The 23,845-nt window shown below is 63.3% G+C and overlaps 3 protein-coding genes across 3 annotated transcripts; 1 reads left to right on the top strand and 2 right to left on the bottom strand.

Moving 5' to 3' along the window:
- The first annotated feature begins 1,496 nt into the window (after nt 1-1,496).
- CLCN2 (chloride voltage-gated channel 2) lies at nt 1,497-14,472 on the top strand. Its single transcript, XM_050308313.1, is given in 26 exon segments — nt 1,497-1,620; nt 1,623-1,767; nt 1,770-1,939; nt 1,942-2,010; nt 6,504-6,648; nt 7,127-7,258; nt 7,375-7,503; nt 8,042-8,175; nt 8,261-8,338; nt 8,447-8,525; nt 9,105-9,230; nt 9,298-9,382; nt 9,498-9,599; nt 9,684-9,768; nt 9,846-10,001; nt 10,410-10,479; nt 10,662-10,772; nt 11,025-11,238; nt 11,336-11,469; nt 11,588-11,739; nt 11,822-11,927; nt 11,994-12,067; nt 13,168-13,206; nt 13,423-13,527; nt 13,604-13,690; nt 13,771-14,472. Coding segments are annotated over 26 exon segments (3,033 nt in total). The 5' UTR covers nt 1,497-1,521; the 3' UTR covers nt 13,978-14,472.
- Nucleotides 14,473-14,592: 120 nt separating this feature from the next.
- On the bottom strand, nt 14,593-16,423 carry LOC126636257 (heat shock protein beta-7-like). The gene is made up of 3 exons (XM_050308252.1): nt 16,282-16,423; nt 15,315-15,466; nt 14,593-14,781 (listed from the first exon to the last, which is right to left on the bottom strand). Exons 1-3 carry the CDS (start codon nt 16,421-16,423, stop codon nt 14,593-14,595), a joined length of 483 nt encoding a protein of 160 aa, XP_050164209.1.
- Nucleotides 16,424-16,675: 252 nt separating this feature from the next.
- FAM131A (family with sequence similarity 131 member A) lies at nt 16,676-23,018 on the bottom strand. The gene is given in 7 exon segments (XM_050308494.1): nt 16,676-18,701; nt 19,063-19,191; nt 19,394-19,576; nt 19,819-19,912; nt 20,776-20,900; nt 22,519-22,562; nt 22,564-23,018. Coding segments are annotated over 7 exon segments (1,074 nt in total). The 5' UTR covers nt 22,620-23,018; the 3' UTR covers nt 16,676-18,258.
- Between the last annotated feature and the right edge of the window lie 827 nt (nt 23,019-23,845).

The raw sequence follows: 23,845 nt of genomic DNA, 5'->3' as shown, positions 1-23,845 counted from the left end.
GAGAGGACCAGAGCGGTGTCCAGTGCCCACAGCTGGAGCCACGATGCCAGCCATGCCTCTCTTCATGGTGGAGGCTGCGGGCACAGTCCTTGGCAGTGGTGCCCACTGGCACAGGGACAGCTGGACTCTCTCTCCCACATCTCCATGATGGCACAATGAGTACAGCCCATCCATGGAGGCACTGTCCTACAGCACCACAACCAGCCAGGTGCCTGGGGCTGGGCACAGACACCCATGGCAGTGCAGAGCAGGCCACTGCAAGTGCTCTGGGGCAACAGTCACTCCGCTACAGCTGCTCTGGACTAAGGCCTCATGAGGCCCGTGGGAGAGACCCAGTGCTGCCACCTGCCCTTCCATCCCCAATGTGGAGGACTGGGGTATCTCTGGGAACACCCATGCTGTGTTGGGATGGATACACTAGAATGACAGGGATGTTACAAAAGCTATACTGGGCAATGCTGGAACAGTGCCAGGGCTGTAGGGAAAGTAACACTGGGCTGTACTGGGAAAGCGGCAAGGCATACTGGTACAACAACAGTGCTGTAGTGGGCCTGCACCAGAGGTGACACTGGGCCAGGCAGGAGTAGAGGTAGGGCAATAGAAAAATGGTACTGGGGGAAAGTGGATTGGGTTAGAGCCCTGTGGGCTGAGCTGGGTGTCCTGCCCTCTGCACATCCACAGCCACACAAGTGTCTGTGCCAGCAGGGTGGCATCACCCGTGGTGGCCTTGCAGTGTGCTGGTGGCCCATAGTTGGGCTGGTAGCAGTGGGCAGAGCATGTGTCCTGGCACACGGCTTCCCCTCCGGATGAGCGTCCCTGCTGCCACAGGGCATTGCCAGGAGCTGACGAGCAAGGAGGGAGCTCCGTGCCTGGGGATACAATGAGCGGGCAGCCCATTTTGTCACATCCCTGCCTCAAACCGGTTTGTGTCCGGCAATGAACCCTCCCAGGCTGGCACAGGGCATATCCCAGCCCCCAGCCCAGCCATCGTCACCCACCCTTGGGGGTGCCGACGTCAAACCAGAGGGTGGCACCTGGACAGTGAGAACTAGCCTGTTCCTGATCCCACAGCACCAGTCCAGCGGTGCCACAGCTCTGTCTTTCCCTGCACCCAGTTCTTGCCACAAAGGTGCCATACGGTGTCCCAGAGAGGAGGGTAAGCTTGGCCCTGCCAGCTACCCCAGCTGCTCCTGAGCCTGCAGCAGCGGTGAGACGGAGGTCCCGGCAGCCAGCCTGCCATGCCGGAGCGCCTTGCCCAAGGATTGCCAAGCTCTACCCGTGTGCCCCTCTGGAGAGGACCGAGCCGCTGCTGCCCAGCAGATTTGGCAAGGAAGAGTGAAGCCCACTTCCCTCCCTGGGGGCTGACAGCCCAGGGACGCTAAGCAGCACCACGGTAAGGACAAGCTCCCTGTCTGCTTTGGGTGGTGAGTCCCTACAGACCTCAGGCACTCTGCCCCCCAAATCTGTCCCCCAGTCAGGCATGGACATGAGCCTGGTGATGCCTGTTTGCGGAGCCCCAGCATGGTCCTCTCACATCCCACTGGAGAGAACCCACAGGGGACCAGTGCCCAGCCCCTTGTACCCTTGGGAAGAGGGAGCAACGTGTCCCAGGGGGAAGCTGGACCCGTGTTCGTCCCACACCAGCTTTTACCCTCACCTGCACCCACTGGCTACCCAAGGGTGCAATCCTGGACAGAGCCCACGGGTGGAAGGGGCCCCGCCGCAGGACTGAGTTCCCGGCTGGGCATCCCCGGACCCAGCCCGGGCGCTGCCGGTGCCGGTACCGGGCGCCGCCGGTGCCGGGCTCTGCCGGCGGAGGCGGAGCGCGGCCGATCCCTCCCCCGGGCAGTGCCCCGGGCCCGCCCCGCACCGTTCGGGAGGAGCCGCCGCCGCCGCGGGCACCGGCAGCGGCACCGGCACCGGGACGGCGCGGAGCGGAGGGGCAGCAGCGGCGGCACCATGGCCTCAGAGAGAGAGGCGCAGCGGGCGCTGCAGTATGAGCAGACTTTGGTGAGTACCGGGGGGCAGCGGGGGGCAGCGGACACCGCTGTAGCGCGGGGCGCGACGAGGCACCTGGGATATTTGGGGGGTTAGGGGTGCTGGGTTGCTCAGGGCGGCAGAGCTCCACGGTGCCCTGTTTGGGGTGCTGTCTCCAGTTTGGGGTGTCACCCACAGTCCCCCCAGCGGTGGAGGAACCCAACTGATCCCCGACCCCCAGGGCAGGACTTTTGCACCTCACCACCCCCCGCCAAAACCCCTCATCACTGGGGAAGGATGCCCACCCTGTGGGGGCTCCCAGGGGCACCGCCCGGGCACCCCTCACCCCTCCGGACTGCATGTCCCCGGCCCTCTGCCCCCAAGATAACGTATCTCCCCTGCCTGCAACCTTAGCCCCATGTTTACAACTTCTTTTCCTCCGGGGCCTCCCCACTGGCACCAGGATGCCCTGTTGTCCTGAGGTGCCCTCTTTCCCCACTGTGCCCCCAGGCCCTCCACTGTCCACAGACATCACGGGTAAAGGTACTTTTCTCTGGCCTCTGCTTGGGATGGTGCCCAAGGCAGAGGGTACTTTGCCCTGGCAAAAGCATTCGGAGAGGCAGCAACAGGAAGGTGGACAGGGAAGCAGATTGAGTGGCCACAGAGTTCCCATGCCCACAGCTGCCCAAGTGGACTGAGAGCCTGAGCCAGTTGCTATGAGCAGGGCTGGTCCTGCTGAGCCTTGCCCACCTGGCATGGGAACACGGGGCAGCATCAGGGCACTGCTGCGCTGTGCACCCTCTGCATTGCCTTTCCAAGCACCCCAACCCCTTGTCTGGTGGTGCCTTTCAGTGCCCAACCCAAACTGCCCCTTCCCCACTGCTGTCAGGTGGCTGTGGGACACCAGTCCACAGTGGGAGACCCAGCTGTGCCAGCATCTCCACCACCTTATTGGCTTTGCGGTCCTTCCCGGCAAGGCTGGGCCAGGGAGCAGTCGGGGGAAGGAGCAGGGGTGTGCAGGGTTGAGCTGTGGGAGTGCCTCTGCCCACTGCCAGCCCTGGACTGCCCCCCTCGGCGCCCTGGTCACGGTGGGTGAGCAGAGAGGCCAGCCCAGCAGGGAACCACGGGGCGGAGGAGCCTGCGGGCAGTGCGTGAGGGGAGAGGCACGCTGGGCTGGCATCAGGACAGTCATGCACGGTACCAGCAGACTTTGCCCTTCTTTTCTTCAGGCAGGATAGCACCCGTGCCCAGAGTGCCCCAGAGTGCCCATCCCCACTGCCTCTGGGCTCAGTGAGGTTCATGAAACTGCCTGGGGCACGTGGGTGAGGCTGGGTGTGGACTCCTGCCCCATAGCCTCACACCTGGATTTTGGGAGCTGCCCAGGCACATGCTGGGCAGGACGGGTGCCCAGCCCTGCCCAGTGCATCTGTGCCACAACTAGCTTCTGCCAGCACCTGCCAGAAGGGTTAGAATCCAGCTGGAGCCTGGCATGGGCTGGTCTGAACCAGACAGCCCTGGGGACAGCCCTTGTTGCCCGTGCCCACAGCCAAGCCATTACAGCCAGGCTGCAGAGTTGTGCACAGCTGTGCCCAAAGAGCCCCATCCCCATCCCATGTCCTTATCCCCACCAGATTTCATCAGCCCTGGTCTGCTATGGCCATGGCCTTGGGGCCCAGACCTAAAGGTCTCCCCAGGCCATGGCATCCCTCCTTGGGGTACCCACGCTGGGCAGGTGCCTGTGGGAACCCCTGGCATGCCAAGGGTGTTGGAGTGCACGTCGGCCCCAGTACCCCCACATGCCAGGCTGGAAGCAAAGGGCCCCTGGAGTGGGGGGATTAAGCTTGACAAACTGCCCTTGTTCCTTGTGGAGCTACTCAGGGTGATTAGAGCTCGGCTAAGACGGGCAGCGTGACACACACTCCCCAGCCTCTGCCTGCCCACTGCCAGCCCAGAGGAGCCCCCCACCCCCCTTACCTTTAAATATGTCCCCCTACAGGAAATTTGGGTGAGAAGGTTGGCTGGCATCAGCCATGTGGAGGTGGGCACTGCTGCCAGGCAAGCTCAGTGCTATGGGACAGGATGGCACGGGGACATGGCAGCACCAGATGCCAGTGCCTGCCCCAGGCACAGCATCACCCAGGCACAGTGGGCGCCACAGGCTGGCAGTGCCCAGGGGGCTGTGGCATAGCCAGTGCTCAGAGCACAGGAGCCCGGGACTGACATAGCGCCCTTGGCCCGTGCCCGTGTCCCCGAGTGCCCCCCGCCAGCCCCCCCTGTGCCCGCTCCCTGCCCGCCCGGCACTGTGATTGTTCAGCTGCTTCACGGCGGAGGCCGGAGTCCCGGGGCTGTTTGTGTTTCAAAAGGCCTTTGTGGAAAAATAACCCGAGCGGAGGAGGAGGAGGAGGAAGAAGGAGAGAGCCCACCAAGGGCCTCCCTGGCCATGCCGGGGCTGTGGGCACAGCAGCGGTGGCTGCTCAGCTCCAGGCACTCCTGGGGGTCCCATGTCCTGCCTGGGGGGCATGGCACAGGGCAGAGGGGTGGCAGAGGGGTGGTAGGGGGTGGCAGGTGGCAACAGGGTGGCAGAGCCCCTTTGTTTGCATCCCTGTTGTAGCAAGTGGAGTTGGCTGCGAACTGGGGCAGACGGGGGAGCAAATCCCACTGCCATCAACCAGGTTGGACTGCCCAGGACTGGGCATCCCACCACATGCCCCAACACCTGGGGGGCAGCATAGCAACCCCTGGCACACTCACAGGAGGTGGGCACAGAGCCAGTTTGGGGGCACTAAACCTGGGGGTGCTCCCATCTCGGCTGGGGCTGGCTGTGGGTCAGCAGTGGGGCTGGGGAAGGCGGGGGCTTGGCAGGGGGACAGCACTCCTGGAGTGCTGGCCCATTTCATCTTCCAGAGCAAACAAGCTTCACCCAAGGGGAGCCTTTGAAAGCAAGACCCCATGCAGGGCCAGGGTCCTCCTCTGGCAGTCAGTGCTGGATTTGACCCCTCCAGGTGGCCGTGCTTTCCTCCCAGCACTTTTCCACAGGGCAAGGAGCCATTGAGCCCATGCTGAGCAGGATTTTGGGGGAAAACCCATGCCAGGAGAGGGTCAGCAATGGAAATGAATGTACCCTCCTCTCCCCACTGATATCCCTACCCTCCCTCCCACTGCTGAGCACAACCTGGGTATTAGACAGCAGAGAATCCGCCTGGCGCCGCTCTGGCTGCTTTCTGCTCCCTACCCAAGGGACCTGGGCAGGAGCAATGCCCCGTGAGAAGTGCATCTTCGCGCTGTCCCCACAGGGAGCTGGCACGTGCCAGCAGGCCAAGAGGCTGTAAACGGGACCCAGGCATCCGGGGCGGGCACTGCCACCATCAGCTGGGGCTGGGCTGCCCACGTGCCAAACACAGTGCCCACCCGTGGCGTTGCCCCTCTGCCGGGCGCCGGCACGGGCCGTGCCGGGAAGGAGGGCGGCTGCGCCCTGGCTGGGCAGCCACGCGCTGTGCTGGCACAGCACGGCGGGTGGGCACGCCATCAGCATGGGGCTCACGTTGTCCCGACGTGGGAGCCTGGCAGGGCCCCCGCAGCCCTGAAGCCTCCCTTTGTGCCGGGCCAACCTCTGGCACTTGGCATTCAGGTCTTGCCGGGGGGAGTGAGGCGGAAACCAAGCAACCGAGTCCTTGGCAGTGCCCGCCAGTGCGGGACAAATGCCCCCGGCTCAGCGGGGAGGATGGGCACAAAAAGCTCCTGGCCTGCACAGGGGGCACTGCCAGGGCCACCCCCCCTGCCAGGACCAGGCCACGTGCCACAGCCAGGCAGGAAGCACCCGAGGAGTGGGGAAGGTGACCCCTATGTGGGCACAGAGCCACTCGGACCCCCTTTCTCCCTAAATTCACTCCTCACAGCCCAGGGACTGCTCTGGGCCTGATGCTGTGCCTTCCTCTTTCCTGGAACTGGGCATACACCCTCTCTCCCACTGTCCTCCTGCCTCCTTGCTACCAGCTGAGACCAGCCAGCTCATGCCACATGTGACCTGCTGAGGCTGTCTCCAGGGGGGTATCTCAGCCCTCTCTTAGCAATGTTGGGGTGTGGTGCCTGCAGGGCGCCAGCACAACCCCAGTATCAGCCCTCAGAGAGTCTCCTGGCCAAGCTGGCTATGCTCCCATCACTGGAGGCCCTTCTCCACCCTTCATCAGCCCAGCCTGGTGCCTGGGGCACCTGGGCAGGGCCGGGGACTGGTACCAACATTTCAACTGCTTGCTTTGGGCACATGGGGAAAACACTTGCCATCGATCCACACACACCTTATCTGCCTGGCTCCTTCCCACGCCCTGCCGGGCAGCCGGGCACTCCCACAGGCACCACCACCCTTTTGCCTGGGGGTGCCATGGCTACCTGTTTCCTCGCCTGGCACCTCCAGTGCTGGGAGGCCATGCCAGTGTGCCCACTGCTCCCTTGACTCAGTTCCCCCACTTGGGTGCAGGAGCTGGAGTGCCAGCCCCCCATGACGCCCCTGTCTACTCCTTCTCTCCCAGATGTATGGACGTTACACTCAGGACCTGGGCACCTTTGCCAAGGATGAGGCAGCCCGGCTGCGGCTGCAGGAGGGGGACACCCCCCGGCCCCGCCGCCCCTCCGAGCTGCTGGAGTACACCCAGGGCCGCTGTGCCCCTTGTCGTGGTAAGGGTCACTGGGATAAGGCACACAGCAGGTGGGCACAGGTGGGCACAGCCCCACAGCAGCGCAGTCTGGACACAGCTGCCCACCCCTCCACGGTGGTGGCGGGTAGAGTTTCTCTGGCTGTCATGGGACACCGGCGCCGAGGACAATGCCACCTGCCCGCCGGGCAGTGGGGACACAATGGCCTAAAATAGCCAGGAACGCCGCAGGGACTGGGGGCCCCCAGCCCCTCTGCCTGGGGCCGTGCCAGGGGGGCCGTGCTGGAGGGAGATGTGTGCCCAGTGGAGCTGTGAGTTGTTGTGCACAGCCAGCTGACTGTGATAGCCGGGCACAGGGGTGCTCCTGCACCAGACGGTACCAGCGGCACTGCGGCGGTGCTGCCGGCTGTGAGCATTTCTGTCGCTGCCAGCCTGGCCCCACCACCCTGGTGTGCCCACCCCTGAGGCACCCGGCCCTGAGCCTGCCTTTGTGTCCGCAGTCTGTGCCTTGCAGTGCCAACGGTTCCTCATCTCCAAGGTGGGCGAGGACTGGGTCTTCCTCATCCTGCTGGGGCTGGTCATGGCACTGGTCAGCTGGGCCATGGACTTTGCCATTGCCACCTGCCTCCAAGGTAAGCGGGCACCAGTGGGTTCCTGGGGCCATGGCAGGGCAGGGGGTGGCCATGCCGTGGGGCCATGCCATGTCCCGTGCCACCCATGACCCCCACCTGGCCGGTTGTTCCCACAGCTCAGAAGTGGATGTACGGGGGCCTGGACACCAACGTGCTGCTGCAGTACATGGCCTGGGTCACCTACCCTACCGTGCTCATCACTTTCTCAGCTGGCTTCACCCAGATCCTCGCCCCCCAGGCCGTGGGTAGGGCACTGGGGGCTGCCTGCACCCTAACAGGGTGTCTACTCCCTGGGGCTGTGCACAGGGAGCTGACTGGGGGTCCTCCTGGGGGTCCTGGGGGTCTTTCTAGGGCTATGGGCTGGTCTTCAGAGTGTCTCCTTGGGGGCTATGATTTGGTTGTCATCCTAAGCTATGGAGCTGGGGTCTTCCAAGGCATATGAGGTCATCTTCAGAGAGTCTCCTGTGAGTTAAGGGATAGGTTTCCTCCTGGGCTATGAGGCAAACAGTCTTGGGCATCTTCCTAGGGCTAAGATCTGATCTTCAGGGTGTATCCTGGGGGCTATGAGACTGGGGTCCACATAGCACTATGGATTGAGCTGTCCCTACACTGTAATGGGGCTGCTCCTGCCAAATGTACTGTGGAGAGAGGTGTCTCTGGGGTCTCCCTGTGGCAGTGGGGTGTGGCAGAGCATCAAGGATTACCCCCCACAAATGTGGGACAGAGTCTCCCCAGTGTCCCCCACTTTATGGCTGTGGGTCAAGGCTGTCTCCATGGTGCCAGGCTCAGGCATCCCCGAGATGAAGACCATCCTGCGGGGCGTTGTGCTGAAGGAGTACCTCACCCTCAAGACCTTTGTGGCCAAGGTGATCGGGCTGACATGTGCCCTGGGCAGTGGCATGCCTCTGGGCAAGGAGGTGAGGGCAGTGCCTGGGGCAGGGTGGGCAGGTGGCCAGGAGTGGGGGGAGGGCACTGTCCTCATTCCCTCTCTTGTCCTCACAGGGTCCCTTCGTCCACATCGCCAGCATGTGTGCAGCCCTGCTCAGCCGCTTCCTCTCCCTCTTCGGAGGCTTCTATGAGGTGAGCAAGGCAGGCTGACCCCAGGAGAGCTTAACCTGTGTCCCCCAGGAGGTTTGGCAGTGCAAGAGGTGCGTGGGCAGTGCCCACTCACCCCTGTCTCCCCTGCAGAATGAGGCAAGGAACATCGAAATGCTGGCAGCCGCCTGTGCCGTCGGTGTCGGCTGCTGTTTCGCAGCCCCCATTGGAGGTAGGGTCACCCTGGTGCCCCCACACTCCCCTCACCTTCCACATGGGCACCACGGCGAGGCAAGTAGGACCCCCAGGACAGCTGGCGTGGGGGAGGACAGTGCTGTGCAGGGGGGAGGAGGATGGGAGGAGTGAGCACCATCCTCCCAGAGGTGTAACATCTGCTCTTGTCCTCTCCTCTACTGCCCTGCACTCCAGGGAGCTCCCCACTCCAGCCCCACTGAGCCCTGCCTGTAGGTTCGTGATGTGTCTAACTCTTTCCTTGCCCTTTGCCTGCTGCACTGTCCCATCTGTCTGTCTGTCCATCTGTGTGCACCCCACCCAGCGCCACCCTTCATGTCGCTGCCCACACCCCTGTGCTACCCTCTCACTCATGCAGACTGACGCTGTGCCATGTCCAGCTGGGACTGGCCGTGTGCTTTGCCAGGGAAGCTCTTGAACTGCCCCGTGGTGTGTCTGTGGGGCCAGCCAGACTGCCACGGGCTGTGCACAAGCATGGGCTCGGGGTGAGAAGCATGCCAGGCACTGGGGGCCTGTCTGGGTTTAGCCACCTCCCTTGTGCACTTCCCCCCAATGCCAGGCGTCCTCTTCAGCATTGAGGTCACCTCCACATTCTTCGCTGTCCGCAACTACTGGCGCGGCTTCTTCGCCGCCACGTTCAGTGCCTTCATCTTCCGTGTCCTTGCCGTCTGGAACAAGGATGAAGGTACCTCTGGCAGGGTGGGGGCACAGGGGTCCCTTGCCCAGCCCTGCTGATCCCCACCATCCCCCAGAGACAATCACGGCCCTGTTCAAAACCCGCTTCCGCCTCGACTTCCCCTTCGACCTGCAGGAGCTGCCTGCCTTCGCTGTCATCGGGTGAGTGGGGCCATCCCAGCGCTCATCCCATGGCCCTGGGGGTGGCAGTGGCAGTGCTGGTGGTGCTGGTGGTGGCAGCAGGACACGTGGGCACTCACCCCTTGGCTCTGCCCAGGATCGCCAGCGGCTTCGGGGGCGCGCTCTTCGTCTACCTCAACCGCAAGATCGTGCAGTTCATGCGCCGTCAGAAGACCATCAACCGCTTCCTCATGAAGAAGTAGGTGACCAGTGGTCCCCAGCAGTGGGGTGGTGCAGCTGAGGCTGCACCAAAGTCACTCCTTGCCCTGTGCCACCCTGCCAGGCGCCTGCTCTTCCCTGCTCTGGTGACGCTGATCATCTCCACGCTGACCTTCCCACCCGGCTTCGGACAGTTCATGGCTGGCAAGGTATCCAATGTGGGATGACACACTGGTCCCCACCTCAGGGCCACCAGCAGCCCTAGCTGACCCCTGCCCATCACCAGCTCACCCAGAAGGACACCCTGGTGACACTCTTTGACAACCAGACGTGGGCCAAGCAGGGGCTCAGTGATGAGTTCGAATATTTGGGCATCCTGGAGGCCTGGCACCATCCCCGCTCCAACGTCTTCGTCACCCTTGTTGTTTTCATCCTCATGAAGGTGGGTGCCTCCTACCCCAGTCAGCCCCAAGGTAACACCAGGAATTTATGGAGAGGAGCTCCTGGATGCCACCAGGGAGGTGCTGGGTGGTTGCCAGCAAGGTGGCACCGGAAGGTACTGGGTGACTGCTCCCAGAGGCCACCAAGGTGTTGGCTGGGTGCTGTTGACACACCATCAAAGACATCTTGGCTGGGAGCCACCAAGGTGCCACCAGGGAGGTGCTAGCTGGTTGCTCCAAGGTGCCACCAGGTAGGAGCTGGCAGGATGCCCCTGGGAGGAGCCCATGCCCGTGGCAGGGTGTGGTGCCCACGTGCTGCTCCACAGCAGCCAGCTGCAGGTCACGGCAGGGACAGGAGGCAGGGCTGGGTCAGGGAGGACAACTAACGGCTATCTGCATCCCCCCCACAGTTCTGGATGTCAGCCCTGGCCACCACCATCCCAGTGCCCTGTGGAGCCTTCATGCCTGTCTTCGTCATTGGTGAGACCCTGTACCCTGTGTGGGCATGGCGGGAGGAGGGAGCCACTGCCAGCCCATACTGGGCACCTCAGGAGTCCTCAGGTGTTCCCTCCCCTGGTAGCACCAGGCAGAGAAGAGGACATGAGGCTGGGTCGAGTGCCAGGAGAACCCTGTGCCTTATCCCAGCCCTTCTCTGCGAGCAGGGGCAGCCTTTGGGCGCCTGGTGGGGGAGAGCATGGCAGCCTGGTTCCCTGATGGCATCCACACGGACAGCAACACCTACCGCATCGTGCCAGGGGGCTACGCTGTGGTGGGTAAGCACAGGGCTGGAACGGGGAGACCATGGTGGGCATCACCTGGAAGTGCTCTGAAGGAGCCGGTGGGTTCCCCAGGGCTGAGGTACTGACCCCAGGAACTGAGAGTGACACCACCACTGGGGATGTCCCTGGGAGGTCCCAAGGGCTCCAGGTGTGGTGGATGCCCTAGAGGGGGGAAACCAGGGTGGGGACCCAGCCTGGTGGGCAACACCTGACAGCCACCCCTGTGTCTCCCGGGGGTGGCGGCAGGGGCAGCCGCGCTGTCGGGTGCTGTCACCCACACGGTGTCCACGGCCGTCATCGTCTTCGAGCTGACAGGCCAGATCTCACACATCCTGCCTGTCATGATCGCTGTCATCCTGGCCAACGCCGTGGCCCAGAGCCTCCAGCCCTCCCTCTACGACAGCATCATTCGCATCAAGAAGCTGCCCTACCTCCCTGAGCTGGGCTGGGGCCACCATGAGTGAGTGTGTGTCCCATGTCCCATCCCCAAGCCCCTCACCAAGCACAAGGGGAGGGGGTAGCACCACTCTGAGACCACCGTTACCCTCCGTGGGCAGGAAATACAACGTGCGGGTGGAGGACATCATGGTGCGGGACATCCGCTACGTCACCCTCAACTGCAAGTACCGGGACCTGCAGCAGGTCCTGTGCAGCACCAAGATGAAGAACCTGCCGCTCGTGGAGTCAGCCGGTGAGACACAGACAGGGGCTCTGCCGGTGCCCACCCCAGCCATGGGGCGTGCTGGGATGGTGGGTGCGTGGCAAAGGGGACATCATGAGTCAATGCTGCCCCTTGCTTCCTCTGGCAGAGTCCATGATCCTGCTGGGCTCCATTGAGCGGGCACAGGTGGGGGCCCTGCTCAGCAACCAGCTCAGCCCCCAGCGCCGTGTCCTGACCTTGCGGCAGAAGGTGCTGTCCGAGGATGGGCACCGGCTCTCCGATTCCAGCATCCGCTTCCAGGTGAGGAGCACAGCTGCCGTGGCAGATGCCCGGTCAGGGTGCCCCCCACTGCTGTCTCCCCATCACCCCCTTCCCTTTACAGATCAGCACAGAGGCCTCCTCGGGCACCCCTGCCCGCCCTGCCCTCCGCAAGCCCCTGAAGCCAGCGCTGAAGCGGGTGCCCAGCAGCCCTGCTGACAGCCCCCCTGGTGAGTCTGCATGCAGCACACCCCAGCCCCCCGTGTCCCCCAATGACACCCCCTCCCCGCCCACAGCTGGCGCCACCGACCACACTGGCATCGCCCTCAAGAGCCTCTTCTGTGCCAACTCCGCTGCAGAACCCACTGAGGTGAGAGCCTGGTCCTGTCCAGCCCTGCCCAGCCCTCCCCATCCCTGCCTGGCCCTACCTGGCCCTCCTCAGCCCTGCTCAGCCCTGCCCAGCCTTTCCTGGCCCTGCCCATCCCTGCCTGGCCCATCCCAGCCCTGCCCAGACTTTCCCAGCCCTATTCTTGTCTCATCCCTTTCCAATCCTGTACAACACTGCCTGTCCCTTCCCAATCCTTTCCATCATTCCCCATCCCTTCCTGGCCCCTTCCATTCCCTGCCCATCTCTGCCTATCCCTGCCTCTCCCCACCCATCCCTGCCTGTCACATCCCTTCCCTGCCAATGCCTGCTCATCCCTTCTAATCCCATTTCTCCCCATCCCATCCCATCCCATCCCATCCCATCCCATCCCATCCCATCCCATCCCATCCCATCCCATCCCAACTCATTGCATCCCACTCCATCCCATCCCATCCCATCCCACCCCACTCAATGCCCTGTCCTAACTCCATCGTCTCTCCTGCGGTGCCAGGCCCAGGGCACAGCCTATCACAAGGCCAAACGCGTCCGCATTTCCATTGTGGTAAGCTGCAGCCAATCACAGCCTGGGCACAGCTCCTCTCAGCCAATCGGAGCCTACCATGGGTTCTCTGAACCAATCAGGGACCTACCAAGATTCTGCCTGTCCAATCATATCAGGCCTGTGTCTGTGCAGCCAATTCCACACAGTTACGATTCTGTTCAGCCAATCACGGTGTGCAAATTACCAGTCCCAAACCTTCCTGGCCAGTCAGAACATGGAGCCTCTCAGCCAGTCATGGCCATGGGTTCTGCCCCACTTTGCTCAGCCAATCATGGCACCCCTTTCATTTTCTCCACCAATCAATCACAAGCTTGGCTTGTCCAACCTTGGCCAATCAGGGTGTGACCGATGTCCTGTCAACCAATCATATTACCTGACCTGCTCTGCCCACAACGTGCCCCTGTGCTGCCTGCACCCTGCCTGCATGTGCTGCCTGTGCCCTGCCTGCATGTGCTGCCTGTGTCCTGCCCATACCCTGCCTGCAGCCAGTGTGCGGGCACGCTGCCTGCTACCCTCTGGCTCCAACACACCTCTCTTGCAGGAGGAGATGATCCTGGGTGACAAGATGACCCCGGCAGAGGTGAGGGGGTGGGCAGGGGCAGGTAGGACCCTACCTGCCCTCAGGGACCCCAGAGTTCCCAACGGGGTGCCAAGGCGTGAGGTGGGCAGGGGGGGTGAGGGGTGGATGACACAGATTTCTCCATAACACTGGGTGTAGGGAGGACTGGGGGGGCCTTTGCTGGCTCCTGGGGGGAGGCCATGTCCCTAATCCCGCCCAATGGCACAACCTCCCCAGATCCTGGAGTGGGAGGAGCAGCAGCTGGACCAGCTGGTGGACTTCAGCAGTGCCAAGATCGACCCCGCACCCTTCCAGCTGGTGGAGCACACCTCACTGCACAAGGTGCACCCACACCCCACCCCAGATCCCCACCCGCACCCCCCTCAGACCATCAACTCAGCCCCCACTCCTCCTGCAGACCCACACCATCTTCTCACTGCTGGGCCTGGATCACGCCTTCGTCACCAGCATCGGGCGCCTGGTGGGCATGGTGTCCCTCAAGGAGGTGAGCGGGGGGGCAGCAGACTTGGAAGGGCATGGAGCAGCACCTGGACCTGTTTGCCCATGGTTTTGGGGTGCCCACAGCTGCGCAAGGCCATTGAGGGCTCACTGACGGGCAAGGGGGTGAAGGTGCGCCCGCCGCTCGCCAGCTTCCGCGACAGCACCGCCAGCACCAGCGATGCCGACACCACGGCCCTGCGGCAGCTCTGGGACCGCCACCAGCACCACCCCATGCCCCGCGAGGCCAGTCCCGGGGGCGACGACGATGATGACACTCCCAAGGGCCAGTGAGTCCCTTGAGGTCCCACCTGTGTCCCCAGAAGCCGCAGGGGCCCCTGGCAGGTGCCAGGGAATGCCTGCCTTGTGCCCACTCACGCCAGGCTCAGCACAGGAGCGAGCACCCTCAATCCAGTGCTGCTGCCCCCTCCCTGTGCTGGGAATAGGATGGGTGCCCCCCAGCCTGCCCCTGCTCCCCAACTATCTGCCAGCTCTTGGGGCTTCCCACTTTGCTACCTCTGCACTCCCCCAAGTCCCTGGTGCCCCCCAGAAGGGCCACTGCCCTTACTCCCCTCCATGGACACCACAGTGTCCCTGCTTGGGGTGGCCCAGGGGGCAGAGGGACATCAGGTTGGGATGCCCACAGGGACATGGGTGGGCACTGCCCCCTGTTCTCAGCACCTCCTAGCTGGGAACTGGGGGGTCCTGCCACCTCTCTGCTGGGCACCCCTCCCCCTGTAAATACAGAGATTTTTATATTAATTTAATAAAAGGACTTTATAAACACAACCGGAGCACTGAGGGGCTGGGGGCGGGGAGGGGCACAGCCGGTGAGCACCAGCTGAGCCTCGCCACAGCGCCGGGGTTGGCATCATTTGGGGCGAGGAGCCTTTCGTCACCCAGTGCCGCTCACAGCGTGGCCTCACTGCGGTACAGCATCGGAGGGGGCTGGCCGGGGCGGGTACCGGCGCGGCGCCGGGCGGTGATGACCAGCGTGCCGGCTTCGGTGAGGGTGCAGCTCACCGACAGCGGGTCCGTGTCCTCTGGCAGCTGGCACTTGTGGGTGAAGGTATCGCAGACAGTGCCATCCTCAGCCACCTGTGGGGAGGCAGTGCCAGTGCAGTGGACTACAGCGTGGCACGGTGGTGCACGGTGGTCCCCAATTAAACCTGGTGCTACTAATTGGGCAACTCCCAGTCACTCTGGCTCCAGCAGAGAGCTCAACAGGGCAGTTCCCAGTGACTCAAGGACAATTCCCAATTACCCCATTGCCAACAGGGAGCAGGTACCACTTGCCCAGGTCTTGTGAGGTGATTTCCACCTGCTCCAGTGTCAGCAGTGACTGTTCCCAATTGCCCACCTCCAGCAGAGAATGCAACAGAGCAGGAGTTCCCAGTTGCCCCATTCTCGGTGAGGACAGTTCCCAGTTACCCAATACAGGAGAGGAGCAGCAGAGCAGGAGCTACCTGTTGTCCCATCGCTAGGGCACAGCTCCCATTTACCCCAGTGCCAGTAGGGACCATTCCCAATTTACCACCCCATCCCCCCAACCTCAGGAGAGGGGTGTCGTGGGGCAGGACCCCCACTGTGCCATGGCCAAGGGGGGATGCTGCCCCCTCGGGGTGCCTCACCTTTTCTGCCTGGATGGAGACATGGCAGTTGGAAGTGGTCACCACAATGTCAGGGGGCTCAAACTGGCTGACGTCGGCCACCACTTGATAGGTGTCACCCTGGGCACGCACCCAGGTGCCCAGGCTGCAGGGGTACATGGTGCCTGGGGACTCTGCGGGCATTGCAGGGCTAATGGGCACGGGGGCACAGTGCCCAGGGATTGGGGGCTGTGGGAGTCTGGTGACACTGGGAGAGGGAGGGCTGGGAGTAGCAGGCAACAGTGGGAGTTTGGGGACACTCATTGAAGGTGCTGAGGTGGTTCCAGGGGGAACTGGGTGTCCCGGGGTAGGGGGATACTGGGTGGTCTGCTGTGGTGGTCTGGGGGTCGAATAAGGAAATGGGGGGTCTGGATGAGGGTACTGGTAGGGTCTGGGGTCACTGGACAATGTGCAGACAGCAGGAAAATAACACAAGCTGAAAACACTGGGGATGACCAGGAAAGTCTGGAGGCAGCGGGCTGGGGTGGAGGAGGGCACTGGAGTTGCTGGGGCTGTACAAGAAACGGGGGAGTTGGTTAACAGGGAACATCAAAGGGTCTGGGGCACAGGGGAGCTGAGGACATCCAAGGGCAGGTGGGATGGTTGGGGTGGACTGGAAAAAGCTATGAGGGGTTCTGGGGACACTGGGAAGCTCAGAAGTGTCTGGGGAGAGGGTAGCAGGGAGCATAGTGGTCCTGGGGACAGCTGGGACACTGGAGGCACTGGGGACTTACAGGGAGAGCATAAAAGCACCTGGGGGGGGATGAGGCTGGAGAACACTCCAGAGAGCCACGGGGCACCTGGGTGGAAGTTAGGGTTTACCTTCCAGCCTCCCCAGGCCGTGCTGGGGGCACAGTCCCACGCTGTGCCCAGGCACAGAGCAGCTGGGTAACCCTTGGAGGGAACCCTCCCCAGGGTAGCGGAGCCCCCCATTCCCCATCCCCAGTACCTGGATACCCAAACACCTCATGTGCCCGTGCCCCAAAGGGTCCGTGCCGCCGGTCGCCCTCGAAGCGGGATTCGCCATGGCCCTGCCCATAGGCACTGATGAGCTCGGCACGGTACGCCGAGGCTGAGCTGAGCGATGCCATGGCGCCTGCTGCCCGCGCCCCCCAGAGCCCTGCCGTGGGGAGGGTCCAGCCGCACGCCAGACACCACTGCAGATGCCCATAATTAGGCACCCTCTCCCTAGGAATGTGAGATAAGGAACAATGCCTGATGCCTCCGTCACCCTGTGGGGCCGCGGAGGGGGATACATCGCTGCCACCACTGGCCTGCCACCCCTCTGGCCCCGCGGGGAGGAGGTGCTCCCCACCTGCAAGAAGAGGCTCCCGGCGCAGCGCTCGCACAATTGACTTTATTCAAGACCTGGCAGGATAGAGGAGGGGGTGCCACGGTGTGGACACCCCACAGGTACCGCCGCAGCGGGGTGGGGGGCTCAGGCAGCCCCACAGATATGCACATGCGTGCACATGCCCATGCGCTCCCAGGTGTGCACATGCACACACACACAGAGCAAAGCCCCTCACCCATCTGCAGGCACCCCAGACCCCCCGTCCCATCCTATCCCTGTACCCTGGGGAGCATCCGCTGCCCCCGGGAGGGAGTGGCAGTGGGTGGCAGGGAGTCCATTGGCGTGGCGTCAGGCCTGCCAGCCCCTGCAGCCCCTCACAGTTTGGCGATGAAGGGGCGGGGTTGGGGGGCAGCCCCACAATGGGCACCCCAAGGCAGGGAGGGACAACAGGGGCTGTGCCCAGCAAAGGCTTGTGGGGGTGCTGGGGGTGCATGGGAGCAGGGGCGCAGCAGGTGCTTGGGGCACCCTGGGATGAGAGGCCAGGGGACCACGGCTGGGCTGGGTAAGGAGCAGCATGCAGGGAGAGAGTGGCCCCACAAGAACACGTGCCATGCGGGAAGGGGCGTGCAAGCGTTGGCAAAAACTGGCATTCCTCCCCCAAACCACGTGCCTGGAACCCCTGGCATGGGCTTGGGGGGGCCCCCGAGGTGGGGGTGCCACCCCCAGCCAGGACAGGGGGGGCTGGTCGCCCTTCATGTAGGCACTTGGTTCCCTGCTAGTGGTGAGTGGCCTGGGGACAGGGACATCAGTCCCACTGCCTACCCCCTCTCTCCACCCGGCATTGCCTCATGGTAGACTTGGGGAGCTCTGGTTGGGCTGAGCCCCTTGCTGAAGGGCTGGCTTGGGGCTGTCCTGGTGACCCAAAGCCACCAGCCTGAGGGCCCATGCCCACCTGGTCCTGCAGTCTTCCTGTGCCAGCTCCATGCATGTACAAAAGTATAGAAAGTCCCAGCACCACGGCACATCCACAGCCCCCCAGCACACCCAGCACCCCCACAGTACCTCTCTGGCAGCCCCACATACCGAGGCAGCAGTTCACAGTTTAAAACTCGGTCCGATAAAAGCTGGCCAGGGAGAGAGGAGAAAAGCCCCTCCCACCCCAAATGCCCACCACCACCCTGGATCAGGGTGGTGGGGGCACCACGGGATGCTCAGAGAGTTTCAGCCATGCCAATGGCGGGGTGGGGAAGGGGGCCTGTGCCCAAAAGCAGAGCCCAGGGTGGTTTAGGGGAGAACATGCGAACAGCCAGCCCCACTTATTTAGTCTTGTCAGTTTTGGGGGGCACATCTGGGCATCAGGGTGGGGGACGGACCCCCCGAGCCCTTCCCTGCGCCTCTTCCCTGCTCTCATGCAAAAATCCAGGAGGGCAACGATGTGGCCAAGCAGGGCCAGGGCACAGTGGGGGCACACTGGCTGGGGGGGCTGCAGTGGTCCCCCAAGCCCCTCCTGCGCCTGCATAGCGAGGGGGAGCAGCAGCAGGGCCCGTCCCTCGCCCAGCATGGGGTCTGGCCAGAGGACTTTGGCAGGGGGCCTGGACCCCCACCAGGAGAGGCAGGGCACCCTGGGGGGCATCAGGGCTCTTCGGCCTCCTCCTCCTCCAGCGATGCCACCCCGGAGGAGGCGACATCAGAGACTTTCCGGCGCAGAGGGAAGTCCTTGCTCAGCACCACCTCATCCTCCGTGGGCGAGAGGCAGGCTTCGGCGTAGGACACGGAGTAGAGAGAGTCCTGGCACCGGAGCCGTGCCAGGCCCCGCAAGGCACTTTGGCTGGCTGGGGGTGGCAGCTTGGGCAGCAGCAGGTCCTCGCCCCCCAGGGAGCCCAGCAGTTTGGCAGTGAGTTCAGAGGGGGACACCATCTCCAGGCTGCAGAGGCTGGAGCAGAGAGTCTCAGGGGAGAGGGTGTGCGAGGAGTCACTCTCGGGCTCGCAGGAGCTGTGCCGCACGCCCAGCTGGCACAGGTGGCCCTGCAGCAGGTCTCGCAGCAGCGCACTGGCGGGCATCGTGCCAGACAGCTCTGTGGGGAACCAGGACACTGGGTCAGTCCAAAGCTGAGGGCACCATGGATGTCAGCTGCCCTCCCCACCCCGTGCCCAGTAGGTTGGGAGCAGCCCCATGACTCCTTTGCCCACAAATTGCTGCATGCACTGGTAACCACCAAAGGAAAAGTAAAACACGCTCTGGCACCAGGGAGGGTGTCACATTGAAGGGCTTCCCCATCCCTGGCACGGGCACTGTTTGCCAGGGTGCCAGGCAGGGGCACTGCCCTGTGTAGCGATGGCCAGGCTGGGGAATGTGCCAGGCAGCTCCTTCAACCCTCAGTGGTGGGACACCTACACTGGCAGTTGGGCAACTTGCCTGCTCCCCATGGCACTTACCGGTGGCCTGGGAGCTCTCTGTGGAGGGCAAGAAGTCCTCATCATAGGACTCGTCATTGGAGTCATCCCCATCCACCGAGGACCAGGCTCGCAGCTTGGCCTCAGCAATGGCAAACTGCTCCGCCACACCTGGCACAGGACAGGCATAGGTCAAATGCATGCAGGCAGGTGCCCCCAAAACCCCCCTGCCCCAGCACCTCTATGTCCCCAGTGCCATGGATGGATGGATGGATGAATGGATGGATGGATGGATGGGAACAACCCGTCCCACCACCCCTGCCCTCGGCCACAGCAGGGACCATGCCCACCGGCCGTTCCCCACGGTGCCCACCAGCAGCAAATCGCGCCTCCTGCTCGCCCTCGCTCAGGTGGCAGTAGGAGCTGAAGGCGCTCTCCAGGGCAGCAGGTGATTCCACTGGCTTACACCAGCCCTTCCACTCGATGAGGTGGGCCACGCGGCCCTGTGCCATGGCTGTCGGCTTCGTCACGTGCTCCTTCACCACCTGTGAGATGCCTACGGGATGTGTCCCCATGTCAGCATCCCCTAGGCATCCTCAGAGCTCATTGCCCTGGGACCCAGAACTCCCCGCCTCCAGCCCTTCAGACCTGGCAACCCCATACCCTCCTCTTGGGTACCAGGGACCCCTTGAGCCACCCAAACTCCACAGGGTTGACCTCCATGCCCTCCCCAGGAGGCCCAGACCACTCATCTCAGGGGATCCCCTTGCCTGGATGTGCCCCTGTGTGAAGAGTTACCGTGCAGCGAGGAGCGGGCCAGGGCAGCGATCTCCTGGATGGTCAGCGCGCGTCGTGACTTGGGCAGCATCTCGACAGTGTCCTCAACATTGACCTGCCAGAGTGGGCAGCGGTGTCACAGACTCTGGCACCTCTCCCCTTCTGTGAGCCCCGTGCTCCAGGAGGGGGCTCAACCCCACTTGGTGCCCATCCCGAGGCACCTGGGGTGTCTGTGCACACACATTACAGGCATACACGTGTGCAGAGGGGTGGCCACAGTCCCTACACGCAGGGAGATGGATATACTCCCCTGTGCGTGAGTGCACTCTCCCACACCGTACATCTGTGATCTGGCACTGTGTGCACATGCACTGTGCACACTCACACCTGCACTCTTACATGTGCACACACAGATGCGCTCGGTACACACACACCTGCACGTGTCTGCTCGGGTAAACACATGCACACACACACACAGACATGCAAATGTGAGTGAGATGGGGGCACATCCCCGCTGTGCACACATGAGAACTCGCTGTACACACACGTGCACCCGCACACTTGTGCACCCACACACGTGCGTGCCCTGTGTTACTCGGTGCCACTGACTCCCCAGCTTGTGCACACGCATGTGCCAGGCCAGTGCAAATGGATTCCCCAGCACCCACTCCCTGGCAGCACACACACCACACCGGGACATCCCGCTGCGTGTCCCCATTGCTATCTCAGCCATGCCAGGCCCTGAGCCCATGGCCACGGGGGAAGCGATGTGGGATTTGGAGGCGCGCAACAAATTGCATTGCCATGGCAACGAGGCACCGTGGACTGATTTCTCCCAGGATACAGCCCGGCTCATGGCTGACGTCAGAGCAGCCCCGAGCCGCTGCGAGATGGCAGGGCCATGGCCAGGATGGGTGCCCCGCCATGGGGTACCAGCACAGAGATGCCCCAGCTGGACATGCCTGGGCTCAGTGGTACCTGGAGGAAGTCCTGGCTGTCGAAGGAGGCCTGGCGCACCAGCCGGGGCAGCGGGCGGGCAGCACTCAGAGGTGACAGTGCCTTCACCTCCTTCCACTCCACACACAGCGTCGTGTCCACGGCCACTGCAGGAAGAGCCGGGTCCAATCTCAGCACCTCTGTCCCCCCAGTAGCCCCCTCAACCTCCCACCCTGCAGTAGCAGTTTCTTGACCAGTCTGAGACCAGACACAACTCGTTGCTGCAGCACCAGTGACTCACACCCGGGCAACTCTTCCGCCTGTGTCAGCGGTAACACAGGGCCCCAACCTGGCACTGGAGACCAGGCGCCCGTCCGAGCTTGGCAGCTGCTTCAGCAGGGATGGGGTGGCTGGACCAGGCTTGGGGGCACGGATGGGGCCAGGCGCTGGGTGTGTGGAGGGAGATAGCACTGGGCCATGCCTGCGGGGGGCTGGTGCTCCTCCACTGTCTCCAAAATCCCCCTCTCCAATTCCCCACCTCTGGGGCAGGAAGGAAAGAAGCAAGAAGGAATAGGAGCAATGGACATACCTATCCTTCACTCCAACAGCATGACCTCTTGGCACTGGCACCCCAACCGGATGAGTGCCCACACCCTCAGGCACTGACTCCCAAGCACTTGGCCCGGGGAGGGGATCTCCTGTCACTGCAGCCCCCTGGACATGCCAGTCCCAAAGGGGCTGGGGTGTCCCTGAAGAGCCTAATTTCCACTGCACCGAGGTGGGCCTGGCTGACGTAAACCAGCCATGAAGCAGGATACAGGGGGACCAAGTAATGTTCCCTCCCACCCTCATCTGAGGGTAGACCCTGGCTCCTGAAGAAACTGCTGATAGGATCGCCCCCACTCCCAGCTGTGGGCAGGGGCACCCTGTGGTGACGTTCCAGTATCAACACCTCTACCCCCTTAGCAACAACACCCCCAGAGCGCCTCTGGCATGCCTGCAACACCCTCAACACTGTCCTAATCCCCACCAACCCAGCTCCCAGAACACCCTCAGATCACACCCACAACCCCCATCACCTCCATCCCTCCTGCAACACCCCCAAGACATCTGCAGCACCCCTTTTGCACCCCACACATTGCAGCACACCCCTACCAGCCCCTATAGCCCATGCAATAGCCCCCCAAACACCTTTATCTCTCTCATAGCACCCCTATAATCTCCCACGACTCTGATCAGCACCCTAATCCCCCAAGCCCCCTTGCACCCCACCGGCACCCCCAGAGCTGCAGCCCAGCCTCTCTAATTCCCAAACCCCTACACATCCTCATGTCCCGGTATTTCCCTGCACTCCCTGGGCCACCCAGTTGCCCCAGAGCAGTACCCCGAGCTCCCAAACCCCCACCCATCTATAGCCCACACCATCCTATATGTATGCAAGTCCCTCAGAGCCCTCAGGTTCTCTGTTCCCTCACCATACTTAGATACCCCAATTCTCTGTGTATTCCCCCCACCTCCATAACTCTCCATATCCCACAGCCCCCAAACCTCATACACCACCACTCCATCCCTTAGACCCCCCTCAGCTCCCCTACAGCAGCCCCGTGCTCTCCACCTTCCCATATCCCCCAGCCCTGGTAGTCCCGACACCCTCACTGCAGCCCCTCCGCCGTCCCCAGCAGCCCCCGCACACCCCCTCCTTCCCATCCCCAAAACACCCTCCATACTCTAGGAACCCTCAAGCCCCTCAAGCCCCCGGTCCCATCCCGGTTCCCGCTCACCCACCGATGGTGGTTTTGGAGCCGATGCAGCCCATGCTCCCGGGGGGGCCCCGGTGCGGGCACTACCGCCGGCTCCGCGCCGCCCGCATCGCCCCCCGGCCGCATGGGCGGCCCCGGGCAGCGCCCGCGCCCCGCCGGAGCCGCTGTCGGGCCGGGCCGGGTCGCGGTACCGGAGCCCCGAGCGACGCCGGAGCCCCGAGCGATGTCTGCGCCGGGCCGGGGAGCAGCACGTCCAGAGACGTCACTGCTGGGGGAGGAAGAGGAGGGAGAGGGGGAGGCGGGAGGAAGAGGAGGAGGAAGAGGAGGAGGATGGGAGAGGAGGAGGATGCGCGGGAGGAAGGCTGAAAAAGAGGAGGCGGAGGGGGCTGAAGGATGAGGGAGAGGAAGGAAGGGGAGATCGGGGGAGAGGGAGGCCGGGAGGAAGAGAAGGAAGGGGAGATGAGGAGAGAGGGGAGAAGGGGGGATGAAGGCAGCCGGGGAGGATGAAGGAAGAGGGGGGTTGAAGGAAGAGGAAGAGGGGGATGGAGGAAGAGGAGGGGGGCGCGAGGAGGAGGAGGAGGATGGACTAAGGAAGAGGAGGGGGCTGAGGAGGAGGAGAGGAAGGCCGGGCACCGAGGAGAGCGCTGTGCCAGCACCGCGGACAGCGCTGCCCCGCCTGGCCCAGGGACGCCGTGCACCCCCCGGGGGGCACAAGGGGCTGGGACCCTGCAGCAACAGGGCACCCCTCAGCCCCAGGCCTGCTCACGGAATGGCTGGCGTGGCCATGCCTGCCCCTACCCTCCCCCGAGGGGCCGTGGATGCTGGTGAGAGCACACAGACCATGGCAGGGGGTCCCGGGTCGGGAACAGGTGGGTGCAGGCTTTGGGACATCACATCTGATGGCATCACAGAGACGTCCCCTGCAGGAGATCCAGGCCCGTGCTGAGGGCCAGGCTGAGGGGTTAACCTGCAGCTAAAGATGTGTTCATTCTGAAACCTCCTGATGGCAATTAATGCTGCGGTACCTTTTGCCTGGCACAGGAGGGCATTGACAGAGTGCCGCCCTCCCTTTGGAAAGCAGGTTACCCAAAATCGCTCAAAGGCCTCCCTGTTAATCACTCACTCCCAGTCAGGGGGAGCTCCTGGCCAGTCCCCGGCCCCAGGCCTTTCCCTGCCAACTGCTTCCCAGCATTAGTGCTGCCAGGGTTGCAGCTCAGACTGATCAGCCTCTAATCTGGGGAACAGCCTCCAGTTAATTATTCTGTACCCTCTGGGCCATGGCCAGCATGACTCAGCAAGAGGCTGCCCAAGGCAGCAAAGACCAGCCTCCATCCCCGAGGGGGACCAGCCTC

The sequence above is a fragment of the Myiozetetes cayanensis genome, unplaced genomic scaffold (assembly GCF_022539395.1).
Source record: "Myiozetetes cayanensis isolate MyiCay16 unplaced genomic scaffold, myiCay2020 scf13, whole genome shotgun sequence".
Taxonomy (NCBI): Eukaryota; Metazoa; Chordata; class Aves; order Passeriformes; family Tyrannidae; genus Myiozetetes; species Myiozetetes cayanensis.
Note: the sequence above shows the minus strand (reverse complement) of the source record. Positions and strands in the feature narration are given on the sequence as shown.